This window comes from Phascolarctos cinereus, unplaced genomic scaffold, assembly GCF_003287225.1.
Source record: "Phascolarctos cinereus isolate Bilbo 61053 unplaced genomic scaffold, phaCin_HiC Scaffold_4;HRSCAF=312, whole genome shotgun sequence".
NCBI lineage: Eukaryota > Metazoa > Chordata > Mammalia > Diprotodontia > Phascolarctidae > Phascolarctos > Phascolarctos cinereus.
In genome coordinates, this window is record NW_027555847.1 from 166,833,203 (window position 1) to 166,844,721 (window position 11,519).

Sequence of the window (11,519 nt, forward strand, 5' to 3'; positions counted from 1 at the left end):
GGGAGAATTATTTTAGTTTAATTTATGAAAAATTTACCAAATGGTTACCAAACTACCCTAGAGAAGAATGAAGTTTCTCAGACTAATCTACATGCCAACAGTGATACTGCTCCTTCAAAGCAGTATATTTATGTTTTCCCTAAGCTGAATGACGCCTTCACAGTATTTTACATCATGGGTGGTAGCAGAGGGAATTAATCAGTCTAACTGAATTCCCAAATAGACTATAAGACCCAATGAACTTCCACCATACTCCACTCACTTTTACAGTGGATCGAAAATTTAAAAACCTATTTTTAGGATGATAGCTAAGAATAGGGATTAAATTTAACAAAATAAAAACAAAATCCAATTCTATGAAAAACAGTACAATTAAAAGGAATAGCTATACGTTCCCACTGATAGGGAAACCCAACCAACCTATCTGATTTCCTTTGACCCTTCTCTTCCTAGAAGCAAGACTCCTCTTACAAGGACACCAAACATGACTTTCAATAATACTCCACTCGTGGAGATCGTAGCATCTTATCAGACAATCTTTAGGAAGGCCACATGCATAGTACAGCGAAAAGAGCGCTGGCTTTAAAGTCAGAAGACCTGAGTCCCAAATCCCAGCTTTGTTACCTACAACCAAGACAAGTTATGTTAAATAACTATTAAAGATTTTAATGAGATTGTCTGTAAGGTCTCTTCTATCTCTAAATCTATTATCTTATGACCCTCCCTTTTCCCTTCCCATACACACAATGACTTGGAAAAACTCCAAAGGAAAACCATCCACAATTCAAATTTAAGCCCATAATAATAAAGTTTTGATTCTCTTATCACAGACTGCTCATGACACAGAATCATTTCCTAAATCCATAGAACCCAACATATACAAAGATGGATAAAGTAGGTGCATACAATGTACAATGGCACAGGGATTTTAAAGAATTTCTCTCTTAAATATGAGATAATAGCTTTCTATCTACATATCTATGGATGTTTTGTGATAATTGCAGGCCTCCAGAAGATGACAGTCTTCAAGAAAATCATTCAGAACAAATTTCTCAAAAATTTCAGCAAAAAGTTCTATAAAGCATATTTTCTGGAACTGGAACTTTTATGTAATTGGAGTTACTTTTAAGTGCATATTATTACTTCTGGATATTAAAAAACCCCCAACATGTTATTTATCCTTCAATATTTTGGTTAATTGTGATTTGTGAACTCAAACATTCCTTTTTGGAGGAAAAGACTGCTAAAAAAATGTCCAATTAATAGAAGCTTGCACTTACATTATCATTTTACAGTTTACAAGGCAAATTCTTTAAAACAAAAACAAAACAAAAAAAACCCCAACATAACAAAACCCTGTGAGTAGGTGGTCCAGATATGATGCTGCAATTTACAGAAGCCTAACTAAGGGGGGGACGGGGATGGAGTCCCTCCCCAGGTATTTGGATTCCAAGTCTGATTAGTTGCTTTTTTATATTATGACAGGAGAACCTGCCTCTTATTTTGATAAGTAAACAGTAATGAAATGGACTCTGGAGAAAGTCTTTGCTACTCTTTCTTAAGAACCACGTAACTCTTTAAGAAACAGCACTTCAAGTTTACTGGAATTTAATTACAGAGACATATTTACTCACAAGACACCAACTCTAATGACCATGTCTTTGAATTCTACATCTATTAATGATATAATTCTACATCATGTGACAGCATTTTGGTTTTCTTATGGGCATAGTTAAAAAGTACTGCTTGAAAATTAAACTAAAAAGTACCTACTTTTGAGAACAAGCTGATTGACACAAAATGGCATGAAGTCATTTACTGAAGTTAAAAGAATGAAATGCTCAGTAGTCTGTTAGATGAAGTTTAATCAACATGATGTCCACCCTAAAATACTGTTTTGGGCACAATGAAATTTTTCACCTGGTCCTCCTATACAGCTCCTGCTTCATTCATTACTGCCATCAATAAATACAGCATATGCCAAATACTTTAGTTTATTTCTTTAAAACCTGAATAAGGTAGTCTCACTTATCAACAAGTTACCGAAAATCAATAAATTCCCAGAAAAAGAATTCAGAATACCTAAAAATAACAGTTTAATTCTTACATTATATCAAGCTAGTGACTCTACAGCTTGTTCAGATTTTACTGTTAGCTTAGTGTCACTAAAATTCAAATATCCTTTCATTTTATCTTTAAATTATGACCTTTATAGTATGATTTTGAAAAAAGTACTGTTTTCAAAGTATTTTTCGTTTGATAAAACTTTGTCATGTCAAAACCAAGTTTCTTTCGAATAAATTTGCCTGACAAACTTACAAAAGTCAAAAGGAAATTTATAATAAATTTATGTTGACTTAAACCCACAACCAAACTTAACGTCGAAAGAAAATAGTATTCGATTCACATGTACAGAAAAACCAAGTCACTTTCAAAAACAGATTTGGCACAATGTTCCAAAGACAGCTTCTGAAACATGCTCAACTACCACGTGTGATAAGATTAATATAGTTTCAAACACTTAGTGGATTCAATTTGTGCCTTATATTAACGAAAAAGCTTTAAAGCTTTAAAAATCAAAGTAGGTAGGTAAAAAAAAGCAGCTTAAGTTAAAGTTGAAAAGTTTAGAAACTCAGTTTTGTATGTATTTGAGGTGAAACGTCCTTTCTATATACATTTCACTGCGGATCTTTGTGTTGTGGCTCAAATGTAACTCAAAATATGAGTTGAATTTTCTGAACCTTTAAATCCAAAATAACATACACACACACACACATAACACACACAGTGAGAAATATGCATATTTCTCTCTCTCTGGAGCACTTTCCTAACCCTAAGTACAACAATGCTGCTGAAATCAAAACACAACAAATATTCTTTGGCAAGACCACTGAAGTTTTGCCCTAAGAATACTTTACACTTTACAACTTCTTGCTCCAGAATGCTTAATGGATAAGGTATAGTGACAAATGTTTTGCGTAAAGGAAAAGTAAGCTGTTAGGGAACCCCTAGACAGTTTCCCTTTAAAAAGAGGCATCAAAGGAGACTAGGAATAGTTACAAGGAGATAAAACAATGCACCCACAACTGCCAAAAAAGCTTTCTAGCCCAAACTCTGAAGCCACCCCGAATTCAGAGTTAGTCAAAGTGCCCTACTGAGGAAGCTGTCCCCTCAGCACAGCAGCAACCCCCCCACCCCCAGGCGAAGAAGTTTGACCGCAAACAGGAGAGCCCCTGCGCCCTCTGGCCGGGCACCGTCCCCAGTCCGTGGTGCCCCACGTCCCCTCCTCTCTCCACCACAACACGGCCCTGCCCTGCCCAGCCCTCCCCTCCCCCCCAGCTCCGCTGCATGACTGTGCAGCCTCTCCCAAGGCTGGGGCCTCCGCAGTAGCCCCCAGCCCTGGCCCCCACTTTCGGGCCCGAGGAAGGCGGTCCTAGGGGGCTGCCAAGAAGTGCAGGCAAGGCCAAGCGGCCGGAGAGGGTGTGCAGGCGGGCAGGCGCCGTCCGGTTCCGTGCCCCGATTAAAGATGGCGAGCATCTCGCGTGGCTCCCTAGGCTCCCCCATACAATGAAAGGGACCTGGAGACAGCGGCGTCCCCCTCCCCACCCCCACGCGGGCCCAGGAAGGAGAGTGGGCGGGCCGGCGGGCCTACCCAAAACACTGGGCGGCGGCGGCAGCAGGGCTGCCCCTGGTCCCCCCACACTCCACCGGGCCCCGGGGAAAACAAACACCCTCCTGGGCCGCCTCTCCCACTCGCACAGGCTCAGACACACTCACACTCACACGCACAGCTGGGGCTCGGCCGCCCCTGGACGCGGCTCACCTTCCATCTCCATGTCTTCCGGCTCGCTCAGCTGCTGCTCCCCCGCCTTCTGCTGCTGCTGCTGCTGGTGGTTCATGTCGGCCGCGGCCTGGGCCTCGCCTGCTGCCGGGGACCGGGACTGCGGGCCCGGGAAGCGGGGAGCAGCGAGGAGCCTGGGCGGCGGCGGCGGCGTCGAGGCGGCCTCCTCCTCGTCGTCGTCTTCGTCGGCTCCGGCTGAGGCTGGCGGCGGCGGCGCGGGCAGGGGGCGGCGGCGGCGGCTGCAGGGAGGGCAGAGGCCGGGGTTGGCGGCGGCGGCGGCTGTGGCGGGGGCAGGGAGACGCGCACGTATTTGCTCGCTATTCGCCCAATCTCGGCGCCGAGGCGGGGGAGCGGCGGCCGAGGCGGGGGAGAGGCCGGCGGGCCGGGCCGAGGCGGGCTTCCCTCCCGCGCCTGCCTCCGTCCCTCCCGCCGGGGCCCGCCCCCGCTCTGTGGCTGGCCCCGGGCTTATGTAAGCCGGGCGGGGGGCGCGGGCCCACCAGCCCCCTCACGGAGACCGCCCGGGTCTGGGCGGCGGCGGCAGCGGCGGCGGCTCGGGGCTGGCTGGCCCCGGTGGGCGTCAGGCTGGTCAGGCTGGGCTGGCTGGCTGGCGAGCGGCCTCGGCCTCAGCGGGGCGTCCTGGGCGCGGGGCGGCCTCGGGCCCTGGGGTCGGTGCGGCGGCGGATCCGGCGGCGGCTGCGCCGCGCTCTCCGCCTTGCGGCCTCCGCCTGCTGTCCGGACAGAGCAGCAAGACGCACCTCCGGCGGCTCGGCTCCCTCTCAAAATGGCGGCGGCGTGAAATGTCACATCCGCATGGGGGGCCCGAGAGCGAGCGAGCGAGCGAGCGAGGCAGGAGAGGGAGAGAGAGGGCGAGAGAGAGAGAGGAGAGAGAGAGAGAGACGAGAGAGAGGGAGGAGAGAGAGAGAGAGAGAGAGAGAAGGGTGGGAGGGAGGGAGGGAGGGAAGCAGCGAGCTAGCGAGGGAGGGAGAAAGCAAGCCAAGAGCAGGGAGGCAACCAACCGGGGAAAACGGGAGCAGCAGCGCCGCCGCCGTCGCCCCGGGAACAGCAACGCGGGCCGGGGGCGGCCGAGGAGGAGGCCGCCCTGGGGATGCTCAACTTCCCGCCTCCTCCTAGCCTCCCTTCGGGACACCCCTAGCCACCCACCGCCCGGACGGCCCAGCAAACGGACGTCTCCCTCTCATTCATTCCCCCCTTTTACACCCCACGTGCCGACTTCCTACCCACCCCCTTTCTCCCTCGGGATCCTGAACCCCACCCGACCCTCTCTCTCACCCACGCACTCAACACACACACACACACACACACACACACACACACACACACAACACACACACACACTCTCTCTCTCTCTCTCTCTCTCTCTCTCTCTCTCTCTCTCTCTCTCTCTCTCTCTCTCTCTCTCTCTCTCTCTCTCTCTCTCTCTCTCTCTCTCTCTCTCGCCCCCCCCCGTTACCTCCAAAGGATCCCTCCTTTTGGCTCGGACTCGCAACTCCGAGGCTAGAGGGCTACGTTGGGGAACAGTAAGTGGAAGAAGCCCTGGGTCTGTTGAAGGCCGGAGACCTGAGTTTGAATCTCGTCTCTGCCGGCCAAGGTCGTGGGCGACCTTGGATCGAGTCACTCTGGGTCTCAGTTTCCTCCTCTGTAATATGAAGGGGGTTGGGCTCTAGATGTTCTCTAAGCTAATCTGATTCCAAGGTTAAATCTATGATTCTATAGTCTTGCCCTGCCCCTTCCCAGCCCCTGAAATAAAATGTCAGGTCCTAATTTACATCTATTCCCAGTCCATTGGACAGCCCCCACCCAGCAAGTCCCCGGTTCCTCCAGCCCTATAGAACTCTCTGAAGCTTAATATTCCTTTAATCAAATTTGCAAGACAGTAACTCTCAGACCAGTCCACCCGCTATTCACAAACCCACCCTCCCGGAGCGCGGAGAGGAAAGCCTCTGATCAGGGTTTCTTGTCTGGGAATTTATTCTTCATATCCCCAGACAGTTTCTCAGGACAAATAATCTTTTTGGGAAAGGTTAGTTACTGAATTATGAACTCTTTAGGGCAGTGACTGCCTTCTAGATTCCTGACATTCGTAAGTACTGTAACTGAGAAAAACAGATTTAAATGATAACCTAAAGGGAACAATAATACAATGTTAAATTAGTAACTGCCGGACAGGAAACTTTACGGTCTTATGTAAACATTTGCAAATCGTGTTATTTAAGTGTATTTGTGCATCTCCTACATCATACACCTGGATGTTTCAGTTCAAGGATATTCTATTTGGAAACCACTCATCTGAACATGTCTCAAATTGGAAAGAGAAAGAATGCTGAGGTTCATCCTAATATTCAATCCCACTTAAGAAGCAGTTTTTAAGCGCCTACTATGTGCCAGATGGAGTGCTAAGCATAATTTTTTTTCAAAGCACCCCACCTCCACATCCCCTTAACTCCTAAGAGTAGACAATCTAATATAGAATTTCCATTCTTCCTACTTTTTCTTCATCCGAGGTACCCTATTCTAAAATCTGGGTAGGGGTTTCAGCATTTGTTGTTATTCAGGTATGTCTTAAGATAATGAAGAGTTTGCAGATACAAAACCTTGCAAATTTCTTAAAGGCTGGGACAATTTCATTTTTGGCTTTGCACACAATACACAGTGGAGAATTTAAAGGGTTGAATGGATTGTTTCTATACACCGTGGATCAAATCAAGTACTTGTCCATGAGTTCTTGTTGCAAACAGCTATCTTTGATACCTGTAGATTCAGACAGGGAGATTAAAGAGACTTCGTTCCTACTGTAGAAAAAAAGAGGAAAGGTTTAGGAAAGCATTAAATAGAGGCTAGGAACTGTGGGAACAAGTTAGATATATTGTATTAGTTTGTTACATGAGTTGACTTTTAAAACCTCAGTTGCCTTTCTTGAAAATGGAAATGGGAGTCTCAATTCCTGTTTGAGAGTAGGGGTAAGAAATAGGGGGTGGGCTTCTGAATCTACCTGGAATTCCCGCTTTGTCCAGAGTTTCTAATTTCTTTAGCCCTATTACAATTCCTTACATTGCATGGCTGTTGTGTGTGTTTTAGCCCAAAGAAAATGGATAGAATCTGGACTTAAAGTCAGGAAGGCCCAGGTTTAATCCTAGCTCATGCACTAATTAGCTGTGTGAACGGAGGCAAGTCATTCAATCCCTTTGAACCTCAGTTTCCTCTTGTGTAAAATAGGGATTATAAGTGCACCTACCTCAGTGTTGTTTGAAGGTCAATTGAAATAATTGACGAAATAATAATATGTCAAATCATTTGCAAAGCATAAAGTGAAATGTTACATAAATGAATGTGAGCTATTTTTATTTTTGGAGAAAAAGAAACTTGGAGGGTATGCCAATGCAATGTCAGTGTATTTCTAAAGAATGGAGCTTGCCCCATTTTCATTGCACTAGTATTATGTCCACATTAAATAAAAAAGCTGTTTTTCAGTAGGAGGGGGTGTGGAAAAGCACTTCTGCAGAAGATGTGAATCAGCTGTGTGATGTTTGTCTGCTCAGAGGGCTGTGTTCAGGTTTAATGCAGTTGATGCAGTTAAAGGTTTTTTGAATTCTCCAAATTAAAGGAATGGGATTAAGTGTAAAGTATTACTACCACAACTTAAAATTTTCTAGTCTGTCCAATTAATGAAACTGAGAACAGGAGGAAGGATTGTAAACCCGGGTAGCCTCAATAAAAGCACACTGAGGGAGGTGGCTCTGCTCATTCAGTACATCCCATAAAGTCAATGGGAGTGGCCCCCTATCATTACTAGTTTAGCAAGACACATTTCATTTCATAGTTCTGGTGCCAATGCCATGACTTGACAGAAACTGTGTTATTAATTCTTCAGAGGATAGAGTATATGTATTGAAAACCTTTTTTAGTTCAAAATAATAATGTAATGAAGAGTCAAAGAGGCAACTGAACTAGTTCCTTTTCTTTTAATGGATCTCAGGGCCAAAGGTGATTGCAAAGCATGGGAAACTCATATGGAGCTATCTAAACAAGTGAGTCAGTTAGCAAGCATTTATTAAGGACTTCCTATGAGCCAGGCACTGCTCAAAGCTCTGGGGGTATAGAGAAAGAAAAAAACATAGTTCTTCTTGCCCTCAAGGAGTTCACATTCTAATGGGAAGAAGGAGGAATAAGCAGTTTCCTATTCTAATGAAAGGAGATGACATGCCAAAAAATTGTATATACAAGATATATGCAATATAAATGGAAGTTTTATCTTGACTAACATTCATTTCAGATATTTTATACGACAAGGTAAATTGCAAAATTATAATACAGTTTCATTTTAATAATTGTTATACTTGCATGGTTGTGCTTATAGATTGTTGGCATTTTTATATTTTTCTATAGGAAAGTATACCTCTCTTTGGTGGGATGATTAGATTAACTTGAAATTAAAAATTAAAATGTACAAAAATCAAAGATAAAGTAGTTCAGAATAATAACCTGAATAGTGAGCATCTTTGAAATAAATGTTTCTAAGAAGTCTCCTGATTTTCTCTCCAGATAGTTTTATGAAGGTAAAACTATATGAAACCATTACTTGTTGCTGTCCACTAGACAGGAGGCTGATCTTTGCTAAAAGGATTAAAGGACCCTGTTGTTTTCTGTGTCAAAGTTGTTGAGTATTATGAATGGTTATTTCACTGAATTCTCTATATTTTAACTGTAAGTTTAAGTAACATTGGTTATATTCTAAATACCTTCCTCCCAATTTATAAAGTAAGCTAATAGTAAGCATTTATGTAATAGTTCTTTAAGATATGCACAGTGTTTTATACATATTATCTCATTTACCCTCACAACAACTTTGGGAGGTATGTGCTATTGTTATCCATTTTGCAGATGAGGAAACTAAGGCAGACAGAAATTAAATGACTTGGGCAGGGTCACACAGCTAGTAAAGTGTCTGAGGCAGGTTCTGGATTCAGATCTTCCTAACTCCAGGTCCCTGTACTTTATCCACTGCCCCACCTATTTGCCTAGAAACTAATTTTAGTTCCCCTTTTTTATACAAGTTGCTACAAAGCTCTTAGTAGCAATTTAAGCTTTAATATCTTTAATAGCTTAAAACTGCACTAAGGCTTTTGGGACACCTTGTATTATATATCTCCTATAGTGTGATCCCATTTAATTTTTTTAATAAAGAGTTTAATTAAAAAAAAGATTTTTACATTTAGATTGTGGGGCTGCTTTTAATTTCTAAAAAATGAAATTATTTTTAAAATCAAGAGTTCACTGGCCTATACTCAAAATAGTTTATGAAATAAAGAGCTGAAAAAGACTTTAGAGGTCATCTAATCATAAGATCATCATTTTAGAACTGGGAAGAATTTCAGAGGTCATCTAATCAAACCAAAACACTTGCCATAGAGGGGATTGAGTAATCTGATCTACTGAATGGAGTTGCAAGATATAAACCTTTTGGAGCTTAATTACATCTTCCAGGGGAGATGGAAACAACCCACATTAAGGATGAGTACATCTCCTTAATTCTCATTCATTCAATTGACAAGCATTTATTAAGAAGCCATCCCATATTAATTCTAGTGCCTTCCCTCTGTTAAATATTTGTTATTTATCCAGTATATAGCTTGTTTGTATGTATTTGTTTGCATGTTCTCTTCTCCATTAATTTGTAAGCTCCTTGAGGGCAGTGACAGTGACAGTCTTTTGCCTCATTTTATATCCCTAGCCCTTAACACAGCCTATCACATAGAAGGCACTTAATAACTATTTATTGATTAATTGATTTATGTTAGTGTATTCTAGGCATTGTGTTAGGCCAGGGATACAGAGGCAAAAACAAGTCTTTGCCTTCAAGGGCTTTTATTCAATTGGGGGAAATAACAAGCATATAAATAAATACAAAATATATCCAAAGTTAATGCAAAGCAAATCGGAAGAGTTACACTGGCCACTGGGTGTCTCAAGAAAGACCTCACGTGATACACGAGCTGAGCTCTGAAGGGATCTAGGCATTCTAAGATGTAGAAATGAGAAAGGAGTGCATTCCAGGCATGGGAGATAATCTCACATGGGATGCTAAATATGCCTAAAAATACTAAATATCCCCTACCCCCAGCATGTGCAGATATCCTCTGCTTCATTCCCTTTGTAGGACTCATTGCTAGACTGAGTTTTGTCCCACCTCCACCCCTTGCCACCCCTAGGTTGCTGAACTGGAAAATCTGAGGACCAGTGGTACCACATAGATAAAAGAAAAAATGCTAACATGATATAAGAAAAAATGGCTTATGCCTGGTGGGTGTCTTGCAGGCAGCTTTTGAGATGAGTGGTGGAGGGAGGGAAGGCCCTCTCTATACTGGCATAATAGCTGGCCAGGGCCCTCTATGGTCCTGATCCTAGCATGGATCAGACTTAACTAGCTGCACTTTAACCATAGGCCCCTGGCTGCCTTTAATTTCCTTTTGTGTTACTTTTCTCTAGTGTTGACCCCATGAATCTGAAAAGGTCCTGGAAGACATACAAGTGCTAGAAACATGGGCAGTATCTCCTGGAGTAGTATGTGTAGGAAGTAGAGGTGAAATGTGAACTGGTCAGTTCTCAGCCTTGCAAAAAAAAAAAAGTATATCCCAATGAGGCTTGAACATTCACCTCTCAACTGATTATAGTGATGTTGTTGGATTCTATTCTAATCATTCTATGATTCTTTATTGTTTAACATTCCTGTCTCTGTTTGATCATACACTACCTGTTGCATGCCTGTTTCAGATTTGAACACTAGACACATTTTTACATTCCCCCTTCCTGGGGGGAACCCCTAGACTTGGAGTCCATAACTATTTCTATAATGAATAACTGTATGAGTAGCATGGGAAAGCCTAGAGGAAGCCAGGGTGAGGGTGAAGAGCCAAATAATATGAGAATTGGGAAACTTATTTTCATTATTGAGAAGACAGGCAACCCCAGAGCAATGGATCCTGGGCAAACTGAGATGACAGGCAAAGGACAGGGATTGGTGCAGGTTGCCAGGCCCTGTGGCTTCAACTCAGTGGGGGCCTGGTTAGCCACTGTTTCAAGCATGAAAACAGATCAGTTCATGAAGCTTGAAAAAGTAGGCTAGAGCTATATTGTGATCAGATTTAAGTACCAAACAGAGGAGTTAGTATTTTATGCTAGAGGCAAAAGGGAAACAACCCATGAAACATCTTGGGTAACATGGTCAGACCTCGTCTGAAAGCAATTTATTGGTTGGCTTGGATTGTTGTGGGTTTGGGTCTGAGTCATCCCTTCGTACTAAGCCTATAAAAAGGAGGATTCATTGAAGACTGTCTCTTTCCCTTTTTCCCTTTTCAGAGAGATCCTGACAGGGTATAGAACAAGGAGCTGACCTGGGTCCTAGAAGGGAGAATGCTCATGCATGTAAACAGCCTACCCCTCTACTCTCTCTGGACCCACTAATGGTTACCTTGGGGTGGAGATATATGGTAGTTTTATGTACAAGTTATTCATGAAACTCAAGAGGAAGATTCATGGAATCCAAGTTTCTGCTTCTGTTTTAGAGAGGCAATGGCATAAAAACTCAAATGGTTTATATCATTACAAATGGACCATTGGTCCAGCACCAGGAATGGGATGGAAAAGGAAACACAGCACCAAG

General features: G+C 43.4%; 1 protein-coding gene across 3 annotated transcripts in view; it reads right to left on the reverse strand.

Annotated features, from left to right (window-relative positions):
• USP7 (ubiquitin specific peptidase 7) overlaps positions 1–5,017 on the reverse strand; it is a 96,310-nt gene extending 91,293 nt beyond the window's left edge. Inside the window, exon 1 of one of the 3 annotated variants that reach the window (XR_013485972.1) lies at positions 3,824–5,017. Coding sequence is in view for 2 of the 3 variants with exons in the window: in XM_078152770.1 (XP_078008896.1) it covers positions 3,824–3,899 (76 nt within the window). In the remaining variant the exon portion in view is untranslated. The remainder of the gene's footprint in view (positions 1–3,823) is intronic. The other 2 variants (XM_078152770.1, XM_020972929.2) reach the window with 2 other exon arrangements.
• Between the last annotated feature and the right edge of the window lie 6,502 nt (positions 5,018–11,519).